The following is a 25,125-nucleotide window of genomic DNA, read 5'->3' as shown; positions in this document are numbered from 1 at the left end:
TGAAAATCAATGAAACCAAAGCTGGTTCTTTTATTATAAAATATAACACATCACAGAAGTGCACATACACAGAAAACACACAGTGCAATGATTTACCAGTGAACACCTTGTAAGTACCACCTGATCAAGAAATAAAACACAACCAATACCCAGGGTTTCCCTCCACATCCTGTCCCTTCCCAATCATTAACCTCTCCGTCCCTCTCAAACCAATCACTATGCAAACTTTTATGCAAATAACTTCCTTGCTTTCATTACAGTTTTACCACCTAAGAATGTGTCTTTGAAGTCTAGAATTGAGTTTTACCTGTTTTCATTAAACTTCATATAATGATAACATTGTATGTATTAGATGTGCTTGCTTGCCATTCACATATCTTCTTTAGTTAAATGTTCAAATTTTTTTAACTGAGTTATCTTTGAAACTATCAATACAATTGATAAACCTCAAGCTAAACTGATAGAGATAAAGAAAGATACAAATAACCAGTATCAGCAATGAAAAACTGGTATAACTACAAGTGCTACAGACATTAAAAGAATAAGGAGATATTATTAAAAACCTTTTAGTAATTAATTTGACAACCTAGTTTACATAAAGTGACTTATCCAGCTAGGTGTGTGGGAATATTCCAAAATAAACATTTGAAATGTCTTACCTTTCAAAAACCTTCAGAACTGTCCTTAGACCTGTGTTTATCCTGAAGTCATTTGAAAGAGAGGCTAAACATATCAATTTATCTCAAAAAACATCTTTTAAGTGCCTACGATGTACACTACCATTAAGGATTCATATTAAAGACATGGTCTTTTCTCATAGTCCTGCAATCTTCATTTGGCTCAGTGACTCCTGGAAAAACAAACATGAATAAGAGACAACACTAGATTTACTAAAGATCATAATGCTATCATTTATTGGAGGAAAAAAGCAAAAAAAAAAAGAATTGTTTTGTGATACTTGGGGGAAAAAACCAGCTTACTTAACAGTAAAATTCTTTCTCTGAAATGAGTCAGTAAAAAGAAAACAATCTTCACTGTATGAAAGAGCATCTCAAGGTAGGAAAAGCAGCACACAAGAATATATTTTGTGATATGAAAATTTAGGTATGCCACCAGCAGCATTCAAAATTAGCTGAGTATCTATACAATTACAAAAATTGATGTTTTAACAAAGTGTTTTAAAAGCTCATCATACTAAAACAGGTACAACGTTCTGAACGCATATAAATTCCCCATGGGCTTTTGAGCATCCTTACCCTTAACTGCACAATCAGAATGTACAAAAGCAGTGAAAGATCAGAGGTTTTTTTTGTTTTCCTTGTTCCAAATGGCAAAGTCAAGCAAAAATATTGAAAAAGGCAAAATAAGCACTTCTCATAGCACAAAGACCACAAGATTGCATGTAAACTATGGTTCCCCTTTAAGACATTACACAAGGTTCATCTGTACTTAAGGCTCATTACTTCTTCTTGCAGTATGGTAGTTCAACAGGCAGAGGGCAACATTCTCTGACAAGTCTCAGTTTGGTCTCAAAGGATACCTCCCAAGGATCCACAAGGATATTAAGTCTACGCAGCCATTTATATCAGGGAACTTTTGTCCATGCTATGTCTATTTTTTGGTGCTGTTTATTAAGTGTAGTGTCATTACTTTGTTGTGAATATCCACATCAGTAGTAATTGTTTATTACGATGCTGTGGACTGACCTTTCACTCCAAATAGCCATGTTCCTCCTATCTAGTGAACACACTCTTCCCTGCTTTCAGCTCATCCCGTCTATAGAAAATGTTTTGTACATTTCCAAGCCCATCGTCAGTTTATCAGCTCCTGCTAAGAAGCACATAATTTTATTCAGTCAATGTACATTAACAAAGGCTCTGATGGACCATGGGCTCTGCTCACAAGCTCTGTGGTGAGACCTCTGCCGGTGCTTTGTGAGGCCCTTTGTGAGGTCAAGGGACAGAAATCTGAGCCCTCAACAGCAAAGCTTAAGTGTACCAGGGGCTTAGGAGTGTCACCTATGCATTCAGGGTAGAACTAGAAATAACCGAAAAGCGGGACTAAACGCCCTATCTCAAGTAAACTGGAGGCAAGAACACTGCACGGCACTCTCCTCTTCACTTGACAAAAAATCCTCCAGATCTCAGAATTGCATAAAATTATGAATTAGAAGGTGCTTGAAAGTCACATGATTTAATCCCCCAACTTCTTAAATAGAAATTGCTAAAAAATTTAGACTTCTAAATGTAAATTCTTTTGTCAGTCTTACCAAGAGCTACACAGATATCAATCAGTATTTAACTTCAGGTGAAGGTCTGTTCGCTTTCTTTAAAATGCTATCTGCAAGGAAGCTACGGCACATCTTCAAACTTATCTTAAAAATTTTGTCTTGGATTTTTAAAACCAAAAGAACAATGCCTGTAATCTAGCAACATGGCTCTATAAACCTTAAACACTGATTTCTGTCATTGTTGATCTGCTGAAAATGAAGTTGAAGGATGGGTTGTGGATTTTGAAGTATCTGGAATCCTACAGCAGACTCTAGTCAGAAGTTATCTAAGGAAAGAGACGAGAAGGCAAGACAGGTGTAGGCAGCCCCATAGAAAAAGGACTCCACAGCCACAGGGCTGCAGCTCCATTCCCTAATTCATTCCACCAAGTCTCATCACACGTGTTCCAACACATGTCACTCTCGTGGAGCTATCAAAAGCAGAAGAAGCCAAACCGGTATCCCCACACCCCTTTTGGTTTTTTTTAAGGTATGACCCACTTCTTAATTATCTTTTCTAACAGAAGTATCCAAAAGTAATTTTATTTAGAGGCATTTCATGATTGTATTTCCTGCTCCCTGAGCATGTACCGATTAGGGTGGAAGGTAGCACTCAGGTGGATAACCCACAGTCACCGTACAGGCGTGATATGCACAGGAGCTCCAAGCACTGAGACAGTGAAGCCGGTGAGAATGCTCAGCTGCGGAGAGTGGTCGGTCCTTCCCAAGGACAAGACGGCCCGTCTGTGGGAGGGAGGGAGAGCAGGAACCTCGACCAGGTCTCTGCAGCAGTGGCCACAGGCACAGCCACGCAGAGGGGCTGGAGAGCCAGAGGTTCCCCTGAGCACATCGGGCAAAAGGGGAGACCTCTTAGACAGCGAGACAGGAGGAGATGGGAAGCAGCGAGTTAGTAAACAGACCCGCCCAGTCTCTCAGGGGTGGGGTGAAGGCAGAGAGGGCCAAGAGCACTGGAAGCCGGTTCTCCAAGTCTGGAGAGCAATGCTGCTCCCAACACAGCGGTCACAGGCAAACACGGCCAGGGAAGAGCGTTCAGGCCAGCGCTCCCACCCAGCGGTTGGAAGCACAGCCTTGCATGAACACATTCCTTGTCTACAAAACAGCTGCCTCAAGGGTTCCCTTCGTTCCAGAATGCAAGGATCTCTCCTTCACCCAGCAGTGAACGGGGTAGGATAGAAGGCAGGGGAGCAGGGAAACAGAGACCACAACCAACCACAGGACCTAAAACCCTAACTCTCCACTCGTCATCTCACCCACGAGGTTGCTTTTAACCAGCACAGTTGCTTGGTAACAGCTTTCAGCATATTTGAAGTAGATTTCTTACTCCTACAGGCCGGCAGACAAAAACAAGTAGGGAAGCAACCAAAGGGTAAGGCGGCAGAAGGAAAATTTCAGTCTGGAAGATCCTGGAAGGCGGGATCACCCACAAGCTGCCGAGGTGTCCGGACTGGAGCTGTCTGAACAAACTGGCCACAGGCCTCCAGAGATAAGGCAAAGCATGAGCTTTCACGCAAGAGCTAGCGCCCTCGGCTGGTGAGATCTGGTACAGACCCCTTACCCGCTCTGAGGCTCTCTAATAATGGAGACAAGCCTGCTAGCCTGGCAAAGTGATTGGGAATATTCAACAAGATAGTGCATGGCAATGCCTACAGTGCCGGACACATACTACCAAATAAGCTTTTTCAGATGAATTAATGGCCAGAGATAGTCACCCTATCACCTTCAATGGTCATCCATTATTTCCGGGATTAAATAATAATACCCACCTTTGACGGAGATATCATTTACCTATGCTGGGCCCCATGCTAAGCACTTGACACGTTTCTCATTGACATCCTGTGATGATCCAGCAGGAATCATTATCCCCATTATTTTTAAACAGATGAGCGATGTGAGGACGAGAGGTTAAGGAGCTTGTTCAACATGACACTAGCAGGTGACTGAACCACAACTCACACCCAGCCCTGTTTCATAGCCCACGTTCACCACCACTACATTACACAGGCCTGGTGACATCTTAACCTCATGTCTCACAAAGTCAAGTCCAGCCTCTGAAAAGGGCCCAGAGGGGTCAGCCTTTTAGGTGTATTACTCCAGGCTATTTGAAGCTCATAGTGACCAGGCTAGCCTCACATCAGCTCTAAAGAGAAGACGACTTCTGACCGCCTTCACAGAGCCCTTCTGAGATCTGAGCTGCCTCCTGGAAGCACCTGGCCTGTGAACGAACCCCACACAAGCCAGATGGTAGCATATACTTTCCACTCCTGGCTGAAGGTAGGTTAGGGGCCTCGGCAGAAGACAGGATGCCCTCAACAGCCTAGAAAAGGACCCAGGAACATTGGCTCCACACTCTGGCCCCGTCAGGCCTGTTCATACCTCCCCAGTTCAGAAGAAAAGCCTCACCGGTCTGAGGTCTTGGCCGCAGCAGGAAAATGAATTCAGCAATCGGCCACAAGCAAGGAGACAAGCAGTGGACCACTGCCTTTGGTTTGGAGATTCCCAGAGCAAGAGCCTGAGCGGACCGGCCAACCTGGGAGAAGAAGAGAAAGGCAAACCCAAACAGACTTCTCCTCTGGAGGTGACTTTGGAGGTCCTGTAATGCCAAGAACTCCAACGATCAAGATAGGGCATTCTGATGGTCAGGCCTCAAGGAGGAGCTAAAGGGCACAAAAGGCCTGATGGAGATCCTACAGAGCCAAGAGGAAGCTTCCCAAAGGGAGACTGAGCAGGAGAAGATACAATGACGTAGAGAGCTTGCAACCAGAAAAGGCACAGGCCTGGCGGATGAAAATGGGGAAAACAGTTACAGGAGGTAACACCAGAGCCACACTGGCAAAACGCGGTGTCATGAAGGGGACAGAAGCTGGGGCACCCAGGCTTGGGGCTCAGTTCTGCCATCGACTGTGGCTCTGGGCAGATCTCGTAACTTCTCTGAGCCTTGATTTCCTTGACTGCCTAGTGGGATAACAATCCCTGCTTCATCACAAGGCTCCTACAAGGACTAGACAAGATCAGGGACATGAAAGCACTTTGTCTGTGGCCAGACATCAAGTTGCAATATGGCCACCCCACTGCGCCTGGTGTCTTCTCCCACCGTTTCCAGGACAGGCTCCACTGCAAACGCTGGGACTATTTAAAGGTCACTGGGCAGGCGTGCCTACTACCTGCTGCCTCCACGGCAGGGCTCTGTCTTCCCACCTACTCTCCCCTGGCCCCGTTTTAGGGGAGAATGGAAAACAAAATCATTTTAAAAGCAAACATTTATAAATAATGGGGGGAAAAAATACAGCAGAGAGCAGCAACATTTTTCACCTCCTACCAGGTCTTGTCCAAAAGGAAGCAGTAGTGTTTGCTGCTGCTGCGTTGTTCTCTCTCAATCTCGTTCCAAGAGGTCAAGAGTAAAGATATGTGGCGGGGAGAAAGAAAAACCCAAGAGAAAAAAAGTGTGCACTGAATGTTAGAAAATACATTCTATGGGCAGGTGTGGAATCAGAACAGCAAAAGAGCCACGGCTCAGGTCTAAAAACAACACACATCACCAAAAAGTGCTCCTTTTCTACTTCAGTCCACGGCCAGACTCGCCACGGGCTCGTGTGCAGCTGTCAGGAGGGCAGAAGCACTTGTTCCCAGACACCAGAGTAGAAGCGTGTCCACACTGTGTGGGGCAGGGGTGACGGATGCCACGCTGAGGAACAAATCTACGAAGTCCCTGTAGACCCCCAAACTCTATCCCTTCCTGTTGCACCCTTGTGACTCCAACAGGGCGGCCTGTTGCCAGCTGGGAATCACTGGCTCCCAAGGCTTATCTGCTGCTGCTTAACAAGGTTTTTATTTACGAGAACTCAGTGGAACACCATGCAAAGGTGCATGAGGAAGATTCCACTCCATCAGATACAGAACCCACCTCTCATATCGTGCTACAGACATTTGCGTTTGGGAACACACCGTTGCCTCCAAAAGCAACCCTCAGGTGTTCAGAATGCAAGCAGCATGTCGCTGCAAGATCAAAGGCACATGTCTGTGAGACAGAGATTTAGAAGATATTTACAACACGGTCCACGAGCTTCCATCCACCATGCCTTCCAAAGCTTTGCAAAACCGGCCATGTGTTATGCAAGACATACAGCAAAACACTTCTTCACAGCGTTCCTAGGAAGAAAAAACACAAAGATAAATGGGAGATCATCACTCCAAAGGCTCCTGGAAGTGGTAAAGACCTTCCTTGAGATTTTCTGGGTACCCAGAGTAGCACGCTGCAGAGAAGAAAGCACCCAGACCATGGAGTCAGATCTACATGGCATCAAACCTCAGCTTCAACATCTACTACTAATATTATCCCGGGGAAGGGACTTGCCTTATTTGAGTATCAAATTCCTCATCTGTAAAAGGGCACATCCCCACTTACCCTGTAGACCAGTCTGGGAATTAGTGCATTGAACAGAGTAGGTATTTAATAAAGAATCGCTACCATGACCATCAGAGGAAAAGATAGGAAGAAAGTGGAAACTATCTAAAACCAAGAAATTAGTCAGGACTGTGTACTTTAATATCAACCATAATCACAGGATGCACCGGAAGCATTAAGTCAAATAGGCACTAGGGCCTTTCTCCTTTCTAAGCAGGCAGCAGAAACTTGTTAAGGGACATCTTGCAGGAGTTCCCTAGCACAGGGAGCTCTCTATAGGTACTGAGCACTTGCTACCCCGATGTATGAGCTCTATCCCAGGCACTTGCTCCTTGGAATTCAGTGTAGAGCGTGCAAGGAAAGAGTGAGGGCTCAGCAAATTACTATTCTATTCAAGCAGGCACATGCATCCCACCGCCGTATCTGGCCATGTTCTAGGGCTTCTCACCCCAGTTCTACTCCTTGTGTTCTCAGCTGCATTTGTGCGAAGGACACTGGAGTCACATGAGGGAGGGAGGGAACATGAGAGAATGTATTCGCATGAGCGGGCGCTGCATTTTGCTATCAAGATAATTCTAGGACAGCATTAATTTTTTTTTTTTTTTTTTTTTTCGGTACGCGGGCCTCTCACTGTTGTGGCCTCTCCCGTTGCGGAGCACAGGCTCCGGACGCGCAGGCTCAGCGGCCATGGCTCACGGACCCAGCCGCTCCGTGGCATGTGGGATCTTCCCGGACCGGGGCACGAACTCGTGTCCCCTGCATCGGCAGGCGGACTCTCAACCACTGTGCCACCAGGGAAGCCCTAGGACAGTATTTCTTAAGATACGCTCTGCACTGAAGTCCCAGCGGATGCTCTGCACAAGAAAGGGTTTTAGGGACAAATAAGGTCCCTTGTGGCAGCTCACAATACACATATTAAAGGACCTGGAAAGCCTACTCACAAAGCCACCCAGCTGCCTTTAACGTGGTGGGCTGGTTAACTTCTCATCTAATCAGTCACTCGCCACCGTCTTCCGATCACTGTCAGCAACAGCCTCGGAAGGCCTAAGCTTGCTCTACCTCCTTCCCAGCTCTCGCACATGTCTCATTGCCTCAACACGGTTAAGGAAAAGCCTCTTTTTAGTTCACAGGTCATGAAAGAGAGGAATGGAAATTAAATGGTGACATGAGAACAGAGTCAGAGGCAAAGATCACTGAAAGTGCTAATTAAAGGAGGTTTGGAGGTCAGAAGCTCGGAGTGAGAAGGGGCCAACCCCAGTCAGTTATCACGAGTCCTTTCAGGCCGGGTGAGGTGGGGGGGGGCGGTCAAGTGAGCTGCTCAAGGTCACACTGCTAATTAGGAAACCCTGGTCCTCCAGAGTCCTGGCCCTGCCTACTTTCCCTTTATGAATTCTTTTCTGAAATGTTCCCATCAGTGGGATAGTATAAGAAAACAAGCATGAACGTAGACCCCCTCCATCCCTCGCTCAGTGATACTAAGGTGATATTCACCTTTAGGAAAATCTCCTCAAACCTACAGGTTAAAAGAGTGATAATGAGCATATACATACTGTCTATCACAGCAGAATGTTCCCAGCGCCAGGAATCGGTAGACCTGGGTCAATGCCCATCACTGGTTGTATTATGGGGTGGGGGGAGGGGCATTAACTTACTAATCTATAAAATAGGTGCATAACATCTGCCTATTCGTCTCCAAGGATCTTCATAAAGATAAAATGGCATGAACTCTCTGAAAGCACCCTAAACTAAAAGGCCCCAAGCAAACTATCCTCATCCCCAAATGACAGACATTATAATCCTAAAGACAGTCTTACCTTGCGAATGGTATGTAGGAAAGGCTATACCTACAATGAAAAACAAACAAAAGATCAAGTCAAATGAAGGGAGTGGAAGATGACACAGTGGATTGGGTTTCTGAGCTGCAAGAGCACCTGCGGTGATGTATCCAGACCCCCTCCCTCCTCAGCGTGGAGGGCGTGTGCGCACACGCACACATTCACGCGCGCGCGCGCGGTGCCATGTGTATAACAGGGAATGGGGTGTCCTCTGTAGCCAAAGTAGGAGGGCAGAAGGCCCGTATGGAGACAACTCTGTCACCTCAGCCTCACGGGGTTACTGCTTTAACCAAATGAGCCAGCAGCCTTACCTACAACAGGCAGATTCCAGACAGCCAGATGACCTGGAAGCCCTATGCTAAAGGAACATCAAATAAAATGCAGATCAGCTGTCCTCTAACACGTTACAAGTTCGCAACAGAATACAGCTTCTACCCTGTTGGCATAAATTTTCTGCTCTGTGCCTAATAATTTTAAAAGAAGAGAAAAGAGAACAGGAAAAGAAAAAAAAAACGCACTACCAACTGCCCTATGGATGAAAGTATACGCAAGCTATGATTCTTTAAGAACCCAAGCCCACAGATATCTTGGTGGTCCCAGTTAGCTCAGCCCCCTCGCCCAGAATGGAGCCACAGAGGGGAGGAAGCTGGCCACGCCCCCGAAGACCAGGCCTGGGTGTCAGGCGGGCTGGAAGCCAATCAACTCTAAGAAGGCGCATATAGTTGGAACACATCAGGGTTGGAATAGGGCCATCTGACTGCACATATGAACGCGGAACCTTTAAAAAATGGCGTCAGAATCAGTCTATATGCAAAGAAAGGCATGTGTACGTAGGGATTCATTTCTGCCCCGAGAAGAAAACCAAAATATAAACATAAGCCATCACACCAGGCCCTTTCAGTACCCACGACACACTGTATGTGTCACATTAAAATCAGGCCATCATTCTCCTCCATAGCTGACACTCACCACGTACAAAAGCTGACTTACTTGGAATAAATTCCAAAGGGCATTTTGAAAGTACATTTATTCAAAAGTCCAAAATTACTAAAAGGAAGGATGGGTGTTAAGCTTGCAGTCTCAAGATGCATTTCTATCAAATAAGACAACATTTGATCCTTGGAAGCTTTAAAACGTTCACAGTCTTCCTTTCTTCACATTAGAGCCAACATTTTTTCCCAAAGTAGATCAAGTCACATTTTTATGAAACTGTTCTGGCAGATACCATCCCTTGATAAACCGTGAACATATTATAGAAACGTCTCAGAAGTTATTGATTCCATACGTGCCACCACCCCCATACTTTGACGTTGGACAGGTTTGAAATGGCCATGAAGCTACAGCCCCATCCATGGTTCTGAATGATAATGTCTCCAGTGGTCCTCTCACTATGCTTGGCCCCTAGGGCACAACTCCCTGGTTTTGCTACGGCGCACAGCCACACGGTTTTCCATTGCGTCAGTCACTGCTACTCATCTGCCGCTGACAATTCACTCTTTGTCCTTCTGTTAAATGATTCATCCCACCACAAATGTAACACTCACGATTTTCCTTACCAGTTTCCCTTTTCTTTAATGCCTGTTTAACTCACAAGCGTCTTTTTACCAGCCCCTACACAACTTCATTGTCCTTGCCCTTACCAGACGTGAGTGGTTGAATAACGTTTGTAACATCTCAAAATCAACCCTGAGCCCAGCAAAAATGCCACAGTGGGCAAAGAGCCTCCCACGACCACTCAAGGCCACTAACGCCACCTACTGGCGGTGGGCTGAGTCGACAGGCTTTGGTGCTCTGCGGTGTGATTTGACTCGCATCATTAAGGATTCTGAAGTCGAAAAGCTTCTGTTTTCCCAATCCTCCTACCCACACCATGTGGGATTTTATCTCCTTCAGCTGCGTTAGTCAGAGATCGATGTGGGAAGGGACTGTCGAAAAGGTTACTTACCACGTCAGGGCCAGAGACTGCAAAATGCAGAAGATGAGAGCAAGCCCTCTGTTGTGCCACTGGAAGAAAAATGATACGGTTACAGGTACGTGTGTGACAAGAGGCACACACCAAAAAGGTTAAGGAAAATTAAAATACACACTTACCCAAAAGGCAGAACACAGGGTAAGCGTAATGCACAACTAGAGAGAGAAAGGAAACTTTATTTAATTAATACAATAACAGGGAGGGGAAGAAACTGTAAAGACATCATTCTTGACAAACTTACAACAACACATCAAACTGCAGTAATCAGATTCTGTAGTTATCACAGCAACCAAATGCATCCTTCATTTCAAAGCACTGAAGCTATGCGAGCACCCGTCTTCGGCAGAGCAGTTCAAATCCCAGTGAAATGAAACTGGCCAATAAGGATTCATGTAGATTAAAAAGAGAAGGATCCTCTTCTACTTTCAAATTTTCCCACAATCTCTGCCCAGCAAACACAAGCACATTTCTGGTCCACCCATCCATCCATCCTTCCATTCCAACATATACTAAAGTAGGTAAAACACACACCTCTTTAACTCCTGCCAAACACTAGCGTCTGGAGGAGAAAGGGCATGTGAGGACAAAGGTTAACACTAGATGTCAATCTCACAGCCAGAGAGTCAATTATTTGTTTACACGTCACCTAACACTGTCCCTGAGTCCTTTCTTAGTAAGTTCTTTTTGCAAGAGACTTATCCAGGCCATCTACATCCAGGGATGGCCAAAAACAATGAGTGGTCCAGCTGTCAGTCATGCCTGTCCTCTCCATCCTGCTGTATCAGTAACCACTCAATAAATATGACCGAAATAATTTTTTGGTGTCCAGCATGGTGCCCAATGCTCTGAAAGGACACAAAACAGGAGCAAGTGTGGCCACGGCCTTAGAGAACTTACTCACCTGAAAAAATGAGATGTACACAAATGAAACTACAAAGTATGCTGCTCAAGGTCTGGACATTGCAATACTGATAACTGTAACAGCAGTCCAGAGGACGTGGTCTGGAATGATGGGATGGTCCCATGGAAGGAAAGGGCCCAAGGAAGGGAGAGGCATTCTGGGTTAATGGGACAGGAAGATAGGACAAGACTGAAGACACTGTGGTGAGAGCAGGGAACGGGGGTGCTGGGCCATGAGGAAACCACACCTGCTTCAGGAAAACTGACAAAAACAAACAGGATCCCAAAGTCAGAGAATGACAAGGGGAAAAACAGCCCATGCTAGGAGACTGGACACCTACTTGAGAGAATGAACCCTGTGTTCCCCAGTTATTCCCTCTAAGCTTTCCTTGTATGTGGCATCACCCACCACCAGGAGGGTGTCAGAGCCCTCTTATTACCACATGAGTTTGCCAAATTTAAGAAGCAACACCTTCTGGAGGGGCTTTATAGAAATGGCAGTACCTTAACACCAACTGAAACACAAGTCGGGGGAAGAGACGAAAAATTATTAGATGAAGAATGCTCCCTTCTGCCACACTGGTTACAGGCATCAGATAGTAAGTCAAGATGAAAGCGAAAAGGATAGAAGTCTTTAGGTTTAAGAGGAAAAAAATTGCAAACAGCAGAAACAAACACTCCTACTTTAGACATCCAGGGAACAGGCAGCCCTTACCAGCACCATGATGGTTGCAATCAAACGCGTAGGCTCTATCATTCGCTTCAGCTGTTTCATTGGTCCCATGAGGAAGACAGTGCTAAGAGGCAAACACACACAAGCCGTTCAGACCGGAACAGAACCACACAAGGTAAACCAAGGTGCCTCCCCATCACCTCCCCCAGCTCACCTGCGGCAATAATAGCAGTAATAGTAGATGACCCTTGAAAAGCTCCGACTGAGCTAGGCACTGTGCCTCAGGGCCTTTTGTGCCTTATTCTTATTTAGTCCATTAACAATTTATGAAGTTGATTATAGGAACAGTCATCATACTTATTTTGCAGACAAAGAAGCTTAAGTCCAGAAAGGACCTGTTACTTATCTAAGGCCACCCAACTAGAATACGGTAGAGTGAGGATGTAGGTGCACGTAGGTCTGACTCCAGAGCCACGTCCATAACCACTAGGTTAGAGGACCCCTCCCTTCCAGGTGCTGCCTTGCCTCCTTCACAACCTACCCACGGAAACAAACAAACCAAAGTGACTCCGGTAATCTAAAAAAGAAAAACCGCATCTTACAGGCTTAGGTAGTTTATGTTAAAAGGCAGAGCATTTCATTTTCTTTTGTAATCTCCAGAGGACAGTTCTAATGTTGATAGGAATATCATCTGTGATGCGTGGAACACTTGCTAAGTGTTAGATATCGCGTACATGATCTCATTTCATCCCCTCAACAACTCTGTGAGTTCGGTATCATTACACTTATTTTAGAGCTGAGAAAATAAAAGCTCAGAAAGGTTAATTTACTTATCCAAGATCACACAGCTAAGCCCATAAAAGAGCTGGCATTCCAACCCACATCTGTTGGATTCCCAAACTCCAAAAGACAGCCCCAGCATGCCTTCTGTAGGGATGGAACTTGATAGGTGGCCAGTGAGAAAGAGTAAACACAAACGAAGCAGACACTCACGCCTAACACGGCAAGTGCCAGGGCCCGGTATAGGTCATGCTTCCCGACTCCTGACAGAAACGCCCCGTGTGGCATCACCCCAGGCATAGCTGGTTTACAGCCAGCATTTAATACAAGCCAACCAGCAGATGACATTAGCTACTGAGTGTTCTAAAAACAAAACTTTGTTAAATAAGTCTACCTCTCTTTGAAGTGTCATTAAGCTTTCATTTGAACTCAAAGCTGCACTCCCAGGTCAAGTGTTTGCGCTGAGTGCACTCTTGAGCCTACGCTGAACAAGAAGCGATAGCCAAGGGTGGCCTTAAAAATTACATGCAGCATATATACAAAAATATAAAAGATTACAGGCAGAGCCACAAACTCCTAGACACACCCAGTAATAACAATTCGCTCCCTTTATTATCTCCCTGGGCAATGCTTCGAAAAGTTGGTCCCATTAGGATTTGCTAAATAGTTCTTTTGGACTAACCAACACACCCATATATTTATGCTCAGTCTAGACTATACATTATAACCTATGCTGTCTGCCCAAAGCAAAACCCCCCAAAAGTTAGTATTTGAGAGAGCTTTGGAGGCAAGATTAGACATCTCCAAGGGCCAGCATTATACTATCATAAGAATTAATAAATTTAGAGATTATCATACTAAGTGAAGTAAGTCAGACAAAGAAAGACAAATATCATATGATATCACTCGTATGTGGAATCAGAAGAAAAAAAATGATACAAATGAACCTAAAAAACAGAAACAGACTCACAGACTTTGAAAACAAACTTATGGTTTGTTTTCAAACCATACGTGGAAACATGGTGGGGAGAGATAAATTAGGAGTTCGGGATTAACATATACATACCACTATATGTAAAATAGATAATCAACAAGGACCTCCTGCATAGCACAGGGAACTCTACTCAATATTCTGCAATAACCTATATGGGAAAAGTGTCTGAGAAAGAATAGGTATATGTATATGTATAACTGAATCACTTACCTGTACACCTAAAACTAACATAACACTGTAAACCAACTATACTCCAATATAAAATAAAAATTAAATTTAAAAAAAACAACTTGAAAAAAAACAGAATTAATAAATTAAGTTTAAGCATGGCCAGTGCATTGCACTTAATCATTTGGTTCACATTTCCAGGCAGAAGAAGACCTAGGTTTGGGGACAATTAGGGACAAGTAAGACAGAAGTGCAGCCCTTGTCAAGTGGTAGATTTGTAACAAGTCAGTGTAATAAAATGCTATCTGTGTTGTTACATAAATATATATGGGATAGACAGAGCCCATATAAAGGAGGTCATTGATTCTGGAGGGGAAAAGGGAATTAAGAGAAGTCTCATGGGAGAGGTGACTTCTGAGTCAGGTCTTGACAAATGAGCAAGTACCCATCAAAGGGGGGGCGCAGACGGGGCAGCATCCCAGGCACAGAAAACAGCCCAAGCAAAGCACAAGGACGTTTGGAGAAATCCAAGTTCAGCCTGGCTGAGGAGAACGACTCGAAGAGTCTGTCCTGTATGCATGCTGAGGGTTTTGGACTTCACCCATTGAGAGGGAATGGGAAGCCACTAAGGGGGCTAAGCAAGGCTATAAATGAATGGCTCCACAGCTCTGTGGAAAATGGCCTGGTGAGGGTCCATAAAAGAGGCAGAGAAGCCCACCAAGGAACTCCTGTAGTGAGCAGTGATAGAGACCAGAGCTAAAAGCAGCTCAGATATCACCTTCTACGGGAAGCCCTCCGGTCTCCCCAGGTCACGTCAGACCAGCTCACTTGCACTTCCCTGAGCATTGCTCTCCCCATACCCTATTATATTATCAGTTTATATGTCTGTCTGCCTGGCCAACCAGTGAGCTCCATCACAGCAGGAACCAAACCCTGCTCGTCCTTGAATCCTCAGAGCCCAGCACAGGGTGTGAGCATGTGAGTCAATCAGCAAGGGGCAGCAGCAGTAAGACTAGAGCAATGGAGAGGGCAGTGTGGTAAACTTTGAAGAAATCATTCAACTCTTCCGTGCCATGTAAAACCACAATGGTAGTACAGTTCCTGCCTTCTCCAGTGGTACTTCAAGGATGAACTAAGATATAAAAATATGTTGAAGTTAAAAAAGAAAAAATATATATATGTTGAAGTTTGGAGGGTTTTTTGTTTGTTTGGTTTTTTTTGCAGTACATGGGCCTCTCACTGTTGTGGCCTCTCCCATTGCGGAGCACAGGCTCCGGACGCGCATGGCTCACGGGCCCAGCCGCTCCGCGGCATGTGGGATCTTCCCAGACCGGGGCACGAACCCACGTCCCCGGCATCGGCAGGCGGACTCTCAACCACTGCGCCACCAGGGAAGCCGGAAAGTGATGTATTTTAACTACTTCTTTTCTCTCCAAATCCTTAAAACTATGGAAGCATCCTCTTTCACCTCCCTCCAAACACAACGCACATCCATTTTCCCATCTAATAATTGGCTAAGGTTAGATTTTAAAAACTGTTACCTCCCAAGAGATGCGATGTTGCCAAAGGTGTAAAACACTGCGAAGAGGTATAGTCCCTTCCTGGGCACCCAGAGCAGAAGAGTTCCCTGAAAGATAAGGCACAGCGTATCCGCACGTGCGGAACACCCCACCACAGCCACCGAACCAGGAGTGCACAGAGGAACCTTTTCCCCTCCGCGCCCCCCTTACCTCCCTCACCACTTCCCTTTCCTCCCCCTCCTCTTATCCATGCATTTCAGTGAAGAGCAGAAGAGAAAAGGAGGTAGATGAAAGTGGAAAGATAGCGGGAAGGAACGCAGGGGGAAAAGATGGCGGAGGGGTGGGCGGTCTTACCAGCAGTGAGCAGAGAATTCCTGCAGCAAAACAGGCAATGAAGCCTTTTATTCTGGTGCTCGAGCTTAATGAAGCTGCCTCCACAACCTGAAATATTTAAAAAACTAATTACATACATGTATATGCATATTTAATCACCAAAAACAAAGGACACATACTTAAATTTAGAATTTGTACAGAGAAAGGCAGCAACACAGAATCCTAGTTGTGCATAGCTACAGGAGCCCTCATGATCACTGAATCCGGCCATGAATCTCTTCTCCAGCAGCTGATTAGAGGCTACCGATCCTCTGGTTGGACATCTCCAGAGGTGGAAACTCTGTCTCAAGCACAATGCACTTCACAAACAGCGAAGTGGATTGAAGAGATGGGCTGGTGGGACCCGAGCTGTGTCCCACAGCTATGCTGTGTCTCATCCAGGAGCCCAAAGTTCACGAACCGGTTCGAATTGCCTATGACAGGCCTCGGGGTCGTCCCGTGTCCAAGAAGAAGAAACGCCAGGACTTTGATTTCGCCCAGCAGAAACTGACCGACAAGAACCTGGGGGTCCAGATGCTACAGAAGATGGGCTGGAAGGAGGGCCACGGCCTGGGCTCCTGTGGGAAGGGCATCAGGGAGCCCGTCAGCGTGGGAACTGCCTCGGAAGGGGAGGGGTTGGGTGCCGACAGGCAGGAGCACAAAGAAGACACGTTTGACGTGTTCCGTCAGAGGATGATGCAGATGTACAGACACAAACGGGCCAACAAATAGTTCCAGGGTCTCTTCCATGAGGACGACAGGCATCCGGAAAGCGCTAACTCACCACTTTGGGTGCCTACTGTCTCTGCCTTGTTTCCATCACTGGAAATCATATAGAGAAATTTAGCATTTTTGGTTCTTGGTAAAATCTGTGGCACAAACGGAAGTCCCTTAACTTTATCTTGACAATGTATAGGTATTATCTACTTTCCTACTCCATAATGAACTGCAAAATCGTCCATGGAAATTTAAAGATAACTTCTGGTTTCTTACTCCGTAGGGAATTATAAAATTATCCAACAGATGCTATTGAGTTCGAAAGAGGAGTTAAAGAAAACTGTGGAAAAATAGTGAATGGAATGATCACTGGGTTCTTTCTTTTGAGTGCACTGTTCTTTATATTACAAAATTTTTAAAGTTTTATTGCTTTAAAGATATGTGCCTTTGTAATAGATTTAGATCTTAGAAAAATTATATTTGAAAAACACATGCATTCCATTTTTCCTAAAGAGTGTTTATTATAAAAAAAATCTATCTAATGCTGTACTGTGTCATGTATGCTATAAGTACTTTCTCTTGTTTTTACCACAAAATGATTTGACCATGTTTATGACGAAATCACGGTACTTAGAATAAGATACCGTTAAACCACAAGTCAAATTATGCCAAGGTTGACCTCAGAGACTGTTCCAGAATATTATCCTATGCATAAATGCTCCACCATGTTCTGTTTATTATAAGTAAAATCATCTTCAAATATCTTTGACATTAAGTAAGGACAAACATATTAGTATGGGATATTATGTAGCATGAGACAGTTATATTTCAATTTAGATGATTCAAATTCCATGAGAAGAATGGTCACTTATTACTGTTTTAATAATAGTAAAATATCTTTTTTTTTTTTTTTTTTTTCCGGTACGCGGGCCTCTCACTGCTGTGGCCTCTCCCGCTGCGGAACACAGGCTCCGGACGCGCAGGCTCAGCGGCCATGGCTCACGGGCCCCGCCACTCCGCGGCATGTGGGATCTTCCTCGACCAGGGCACGAACCCAGGTCCCCTGCATCGGCAGGCGGACTCCCAACCACCGCGCCACCAGGGAAGCCCAGTAAAATATCTTTTGATAACATTTCCACTCTCTCTGATGTGGAAAGATATTAGGTGTGTGAGTATAAATATGGCCATTTTCTCTTGGTCATTTATTAAATTATGTATACTATTTGTTGTTATATATGAAGTAGATATTCAAATACAGAAGCAGAATTAAAGGATCCAGGCCAACATAAAGAGCTGACAGAAACCATACATGTGAAAAAAATACAGAAACCTGGAAACGCTGAAATCTAAAAAGGACCCATATTTAAGAAATTTTTGGCTACGCATATGTCAAAGACTGTTACGTCCAATTTTCTGCTGGTTTCACAGCTATTTAGAAGTGTATCGTTTACTGTCCTTAGAATAAGATGTACTTTATTATAATCACCACTCCCCTTTAATTAATTTAATTAGTCTTACATTGTAAATGAGCTTGTTTCCTCAAATTTTAGGTAGATACAATTACTCAGTCTTTGAGTATAGCATGATTGTTTTTTAAAAACTGTAGTTGATTTACAATGTTGTGTTAGTTTCAGTTGTACAGCAAAGTGATTCAGTTATACATGTACGTATTCTTTTTCAGATTCTTTTCCATTATAGGTTGTTATAAGATATTCACTATAGTTCCCTATCCTATACAGTAAGTCCTTGTTGTTTATCTATTTTATATATAGTAGTGTGTATCTGTTAATCCCAAACTCCTAATTTTATCCCTTCCTTCTCCCCCTTTCCCCTTTGGTAACCATAAATTTGTTTTCTATGTCTGAGTCTGTTTCTGTTTTGTAAATAAGTTCATTTGTATCACTTTTTTAGATTCCACATATAAGTGATATCATATATTTGTCTTTGATTACTTCATATGATAATCTCCACATCCATCCATATTGCTGCAAATGGCATTATTTCATTCACTTTTATGGCTAATATTCCATTATATATAATTAATATGTATATTAATATATATATTCCATATAAAATGGAATATATGTGTGTGTGTATATATATATATATATACACACACACACATACACCACATCTTCTTTATCCATTCCTCTGTCAATGGACACTTAGGTTACTTCCATATTTTGGCTATTGTAAATAGTGCTGCTATGAACATTGGGGTACATGTACCTTTTCAAACTACAGTTTTCATCTTTTCTGGATACATGCCCAGGAGTGGGATTGCTGGATCATATGATAACTGTATTTTTACTCTTAAAGGAACCTCCATACTGTTCTCCATAGTGGCTGCACCAATTTACACTCCCATCAACAGTGTAGGAAGGTTCCCTTTTCTCCATACCCTCTCCAATGTTTACTGTTTGTAGACTTTTTGATGATGGCCATTCACGCTCTAGGCACGTGGACTTCAGTAGTTGCAGCATGTGGGCTCAGCAGTTGCAGCACACAGGGCCTACAGCACACGGGCTTCAGTAGTTGTGGCATACAGGCTCAGCAGTTGTGGCCTGCGGGCTCTAGAGCGCAGGCTCAGTAGTTGTGGCGCATGGGCTTAGTTGCTCTGCAGCATGTGGGATCTTCCTGGAGCAGGGCTCGAACCCATGTCCCCATGGACACGGCACCCCACGTCTGCAAGACAGCAGACCCTAGAGCAGCCTCAGCCTTTACGGCAGCCTAGGCAGGATAAGGACCACAACTGGAAAGCTGTGAGCTCCCCCAGGCAGGGCCCAGGGAAAGGGGAAAAGACAGGGGTGGCACTCGCACAGTTGGATCCAAGGGGCACCGTCTCCTAAGTCAACCAGCCAAGCTTCAGGACTCACTGCTCCTGCTGGCCCTTCTGGGACCCGGGAGGGCTCAGGCTCTCATCCTAATCAGGACTCTAAGCCGAGTCTATTCACTCTTGGTGCAGAAGTTGTTCTTCAAGGTGCCGGCATCAGTCAAGTCACCCACATGTGAGACGGATCCTAGTTAAGTAATGACTGCCCTACTCATCCCTCTGTCACCACGCTTAATCCTTCCCAAGAGCAAAGTTCAGAGGAGGCCGAGATTTCCAGAAAAGCCCCACTAAAGCAAGGGAGCCTGTGAGTAACTCCTGAGGATTTCTTCCCCATGTCAAAGATGACAGTCAAGTGTCTGCACCAGAGACCTTCCTAGTCTGTCAACCTCATGCAGTGGCCACAGCTGCTCCAAGCTGCACAGGCAGCTGCCAGGGAGACCAAAGGCCTTTCCTCCTGCCCAGCCAAGGCAGGGCAGCCAGGCCCCCTGCATATTCATTCACCCAGGGCTCACCTCAAGTGGCCAGCACAGTCCCCATCTGGCAATGTGGTGACCACACGTGCCCCCAGCTGATGGAGGAAGGCAGTGGTGGCAGAGGTCCCCAGGGTCACTAAACCGGCAACTCCCTCAGCCTTGACTGCTCCCAGCTCAGGGGCCTATTCTCAACCCTGTCTCTAAACTTCCTGTCAAACTAGAAGCTGGAAGACCAGAGGTTTCCTCAGGCGTGGCAGGCTTCACTACAGCATGGCTTCCTCCCCACTCATGAGACAGGTATTCAGGGCAGGTGATCTGCCCCATATGTTCACACATATTGAAAGTGGGGCTCATCACACACACACAGCACTTGCAGAAACATATGGCAACATATGACCCTACACAGAATGGCACACTCAGGATGGTGACACTCCGGGGGAGTAGGGTGTTAGGAGCTGACAGAGGGGCCACCTGGTCCCACGTTAGGAACCTCTCCCCCAAAATGAGCCCTGTGATGCTCTGTTACCAGTCTTCACTGGCACCCCAGACACTCGGGTTAGACCCCTTCTGACTCACCTGTTCAACCTCCCACAAGGACAGGAGAAAATCGAAAGCCACCACTCTTCCTACTCATGCAAGCACCGAAGAACTTACCTTGCCAAGGTGGAAAACTGAACAGAGCTACGTGGAAGAAGAAAATTGTGGTAGTGGGATTGGACTGGATTCAATCCAATGCTTGCCTGAGCATTACTTGGCATCAACAGAGACATTTTAAAAGATTCACCCGTTTGTTTGATTGTTTGTTCTTTGCGGTACGTGGGCCTCTCACTGTCGTGGCCTCTCCCGCTGCGGAGCACAGGATCCGGACGCGCAGGCTCAGCGGCCATGGCTCACGGGCCCAGCCGCTCCGCGGCATGTGGGATCCTCCCGGACCGGGGCACGAACCTGTGTCCCCTGCATCGGCAGGCGGACCCTCAACCACCACACCACCAGGGAAGCCCTCACCCATTTTTTTACAGGATAAGCCACAAGGTTAAGTATCAATTTGACATGGCCTTGGTATTTAGAGCACAAAATAGTCTCAACAGGACAGTGAGATGCCAGCTCTTGTAAAAATTAAAATCACTCGTGATAGGAAGCAGTTCTGGTTTCTGCTTTAAAAAGGAAAGTAACACGCTGGTTCTACATGTCTCTCAAGCTGACTCCCATCCAAATGTCACCCTATTTGCCAAAATGAGGGAGGGGGCGATAACTTTTCATCTACATGGTTGCACGTTCTTTCACTAAGCATGCTTAGTCACAGGCCAGAGGAAACTGTTGCTCCACTTCCAGCCAGATCCAGTGAAAGCTAAACACTTCTTTGTGCCAATTTGTGAAAATCAACTCCATTGATGTAAAATAACTCCTTAAATTCATGGTTTCTGGAAACTGTGCTAGCGCACTTTTGGGAAATTAGAGTAGCTGGAATAGCACCTGGATAGAATCTGTAGGCAAAGAGCTCACAGGCTGTCTGACGGGCAGTTTTGCACAAGGGTCCCTTTGACTCTGGGATGTGGAGAGAAGAGGGGCTCTTGCCAAAAGAAGAAAAGCTGAGAACTGTTCGGGGAAACAGGGTTGGTAACAGGAAGAAGGTGAGAAAGGAACACTGCCTCATTCCTGTGCTTTCAAACCAGGTACAATTCAGACCCTCCGTGTCCCTGCAATCCTGTAGAGAAAACATAAAGCCCGTAGTTTCAGAAAGAAGCCCATAGAAACTGAATTGAAGATTGAAGGTGGGTTTATGAAGACCAGGTATCAATCACAAAACTCATCAAGAGGCCATCTGTGATTAGACATCACCAGGCAAGTTTTATAATTCCCCAGTTTCATATGTAGGAGAAACAGAACTAGTCATATTTTTATTTTTTGCATTAAAAGAATAACAATTTTTTAACGTCTTTATTGGAATATAATTGCTTTACAGTGTTGTGTTAGCTTCTGCTGTATAACAAAGTGAATCAGCTACATGCATACGTGTAACCCCATATCCCCTCCCTCTTGTGTCTCCCTCCCACCCTCCCTAGCCCACCCCTCTAGGTGGTTGCAAAGCACCCAGCTGACCTCCCTGTGCTATGCAGCTGCTTCCCACTAGCTAACAGGATAACAGTTTTTTAAAGCACTCACTTCTGGTGACGTCTGACTGTTTTTATAACTGAATGTGAAGAGACTTTAAGGCCACCAAGTCCAATATCCCCCACAAAACAGAAATTTCACCAGCATCCTCCAGCCTTGCCAGCCTCAAAACCATGGGAAATGTGAGACAATCAAGTCAGTACCAACATTTTCAAGGAGGCCCTGCCCTAATAAGTAAAAACGGAGCCAAAAACAACCCTGAGAGTGAATTCAGCTGGACGCAAAATGCTTCCTGGTTAGTTGCGGACTCAGGAAGTGCCACACAATGATGTAAACAGGAATCTCACACTCAGAGAGAGGACACTGACAGCAGTGTTTTAGAACCAGACAGAAGCACCTAGTCTTTCTAAAATAGATTCTACATGCCTGAGCTTACAACTCTTTAAAGCCCTTCATTGTGTCCAACACAGGCATTCACTATTTTAGGTAAAAACTAACTCAGCATTTTATGTTTTCAATCTGCACTACATCGTTCACTCCTGAGTGTCTGTCCACTTCATGATGATTTTCTAAATCAAAATATCTGCATCATCCCCGCTCTCCCCACAAGAGTCCACAGGAAGAGAAAGCAACGACCTCTTGAACCCCAGCTGCTCTAAAACCTTATTGACAGTCCGTGCAACAGAAAGCTTTAGATAAGCATGACTGTCAACCACATAAGTTTTCTTAGGCCCAGTCTGAGGTTTGGCTTGTGAGTTCATACAAGAAGCCAGATATCAAAAAACGAGGAACTCATGAAATTATTAGCGAGCCTTGACCAATTAATAAAGGCAACAGATTTAAAAGAAGCCACAGGCTGTTTGGAAATGTCAAAAAAAAGTTAAACTCCAATTTCTAAAACACTCAATGTCTGTAGTGTTGCTTCTTCAAGGTGAAGATTCAGAGAGCAACTTTTAGGGTTCCAAGATTTCATGGTGGGCGTGGAGGTATCAGGGTCACACAAAAGTCAGAATAAAATCAACAACCACAAAAGCGAGTGAAAACAGCATGCTGAGATAGCCACGTGAGACACTGATGACAATCAGAGGAAAAACTTAGGCTCCAACTTGAAAGAAGCCATATTATCTTGTGCAAGAGCTTCATTTTACAGATGAGGAAACTGAGGCCCACGGAATATGCCAAAAAATAAAGAGAAATCTTATTTTATCATTCACGGAGAAAAAAAATAACAAAACTCTAAGCACTAGAAATAGGAAATAAACATCCTGTGTGGCTCTAGAAGATAGGGCATTAATGCCCAAGTTTCAGCTCGACCAAACCTTTCTAAAAAAACAAACAAGTGTGCAGGCGGCCTCATGAGGTCCTGGGCGCCTACGGAGTCTACGTGAAGTGTGTGCACAGAGAAACAAGATGTGGTCCCAGCCGTCCAGGAGTTCACGGTTTTCCTGGGGGTAGTTTACAGCAAGAGTGCGCACAAGGTCGGGTGCGAGTGTCACACCCCACAGCCTAAACTGGGCAGGAACGCAGCCGGGAGCACCTGGGCGCGGCCACCAGCCCCGCCTCGCGGTGGGCAGCGAGGAGGGGCGGTCACCCAGGCCCCCGGCGCAGGCGATCTACCCTAGAGGCCCCAGCCTAGCTCGGCCCTAAAGCCCTTTCCCTGGCCTGCAGGGATGGGGCCGCCGAACGGGAATATCCGCCCTCCCCTTCGCAGATGTTTCTAGGTTTTGCTCCAGCTCTGCCCTCCCTTTGTGGGGGGATGGGACGCGGAAGGCTGAAGGGTGCAGGACAAAAAAGTAAACAGGTGCCGACTGTCCTGTGCAGAGTGTCTGGGCCCTGGTACCTGAGGTGGGGAGTGGGGGGAGCGCGGGGGTCCGGAGCTCTGGAGAGGAGGGGGAAGGAGCAGGGGCAGAGCTGCTTTCCACGAAATCCTGGAAGTCCTGCTTGCCTTTCCTACCAGCCAGCAACAGGCGCCGGCGGAGCTGGGGGCGGGGCTCCGGTGTCACCCGGACCCCCGAGCCCCGGCGCGCTCCCAGGCCCCCCGCCGACCCTCCACCGAGGCGGGGGCGCAGCAGCCTCGGGGCGGAGAGGGCGCGGCCAGGCGGCTGGGCGCCGCGGCGCACTCACCTCTGACAGGCCGCCCCGGTCCTCGGTGTCCTGCCCGCTCAGCACCTTCTTCAGCTTGTCCATGGCGGGCCCGGTCCACCCCGGTTCCAGCCCCCGGCCAGCCGTCTGTTGCTCTGGCTGAGGCGCGGGCTCTTCCGAGTGCTCGGCCCCCGCCGCAGCCAACCACGGCGCGCCCCGCCCAGCTACCTGCCCACCTGGCGGCTGCCTGCGCAGGCGCCCGGCGATCCCGCACCCTCCTCTAGCCTGCGCCTAGCCCGCGTTTAAGGGCTGGTTTTGGTCCGGGAAGGAGGGGCGGGCAGGAAGAGGTTTAAGGTCGACCGAGCGTGGCTAAACCTCAGTTCTGCGTCCGGCGCAGCGTTCCACACCCTAGCCGGCTCCCCTCCCTCCCGGGGCCCTCGCAGGTTCAGTCGACAAACGCGGAGTCCCTAGCACATGCGAGGCACTGCAGAAACAAAGACGGTGAAGCCTGGACCCCCCTCTCCCCGTATCCTACACTCCCTCTGGTGTGGTTGCAGACTTGTAAACAAATGCTGTGGGGAATCCGCGTTCTGATTGTAGTTATACTGGAAACAACTGTTTAAAAATCCCTTGAGGCCAACTGGAGCAAATTCAATCTCTAACAAGCTTTGTGGAAACATTAACAAGAAAAACACTACTGTAGTTCCAACTGAAAATGCATCGAGAGGAATGATTTGGGCAAAAACTTGAGAAACGGGTAGAACTTGGGTGAGGGAGTGGGGAAAGGTATACCAGATCGTTTTGTGTTTCTTGGATGGTTTGTTTTACTGACCTCAAACTGGACTCCAGCGCTAATGATTCTATGTTGGAGAATCCATGTAACCCCCAGGATGGTGCCAGAGACAGGACGTGGGCTCACATCTCAAACTGCTTGCTGGAGAATGTCTGGAATACTAACTTGGAGATTAAATAGGCTTAGAAAAAACAAATCCAAGAGAGGTT

The 25,125-nt window shown here is 46.1% G+C and overlaps 1 protein-coding gene across 1 annotated transcript; it reads right to left on the bottom strand.

Moving 5' to 3' along the window:
- Positions 1-24,393, bottom strand: SFT2D2 (SFT2 domain containing 2). The gene is made up of 8 exons (XM_067728566.1): positions 24,166-24,393; positions 15,889-15,975; positions 15,556-15,641; positions 12,115-12,196; positions 10,619-10,654; positions 10,473-10,531; positions 8,507-8,536; positions 1-6,436 (listed from the first exon to the last, which is right to left on the bottom strand). The coding sequence occupies exons 1-8, from the start codon at positions 24,226-24,228 to the stop codon at positions 6,397-6,399; spliced, it is 483 nt and encodes a 160-aa protein (XP_067584667.1). The 5' UTR covers positions 24,229-24,393; the 3' UTR covers positions 1-6,396.
- Between the last annotated feature and the right edge of the window lie 732 nt (positions 24,394-25,125).

Source organism: Pseudorca crassidens, chromosome 2, assembly GCF_039906515.1.
Source record: "Pseudorca crassidens isolate mPseCra1 chromosome 2, mPseCra1.hap1, whole genome shotgun sequence".
In the NCBI taxonomy this organism is placed as follows: Eukaryota; Metazoa; Chordata; class Mammalia; order Artiodactyla; family Delphinidae; genus Pseudorca; species Pseudorca crassidens.
The sequence above is the reverse complement of the archived record's forward strand: the minus strand, read 5'-3'. Positions and strand labels throughout refer to the sequence as shown.

What these genes read in the sequence shown, in the direction of transcription:
- SFT2D2 (XM_067728566.1), bottom strand. Translation starts at nt 24,228, where the DNA reads ATGGACAAGCTGAAGAAGGTGCTGAGCGGGCAGGACACCGAGGACCGG. An exon ending in CCCTGTGTTCTGCCTTTTGG is followed by an intron (nt 10,532 to 10,618) that starts GTAAGTGTGTAT and finishes TTTTTCTTCCAG; the next exon opens with TGGCACAACAGAGGGCTTGC. An exon ending in CAGTCTCTGGCCCTGACGTG is followed by an intron (nt 8,537 to 10,472) that starts GTAAGTAACCTT and finishes TTTTCATTGTAG; the next exon opens with GTATAGCCTTTCCTACATAC.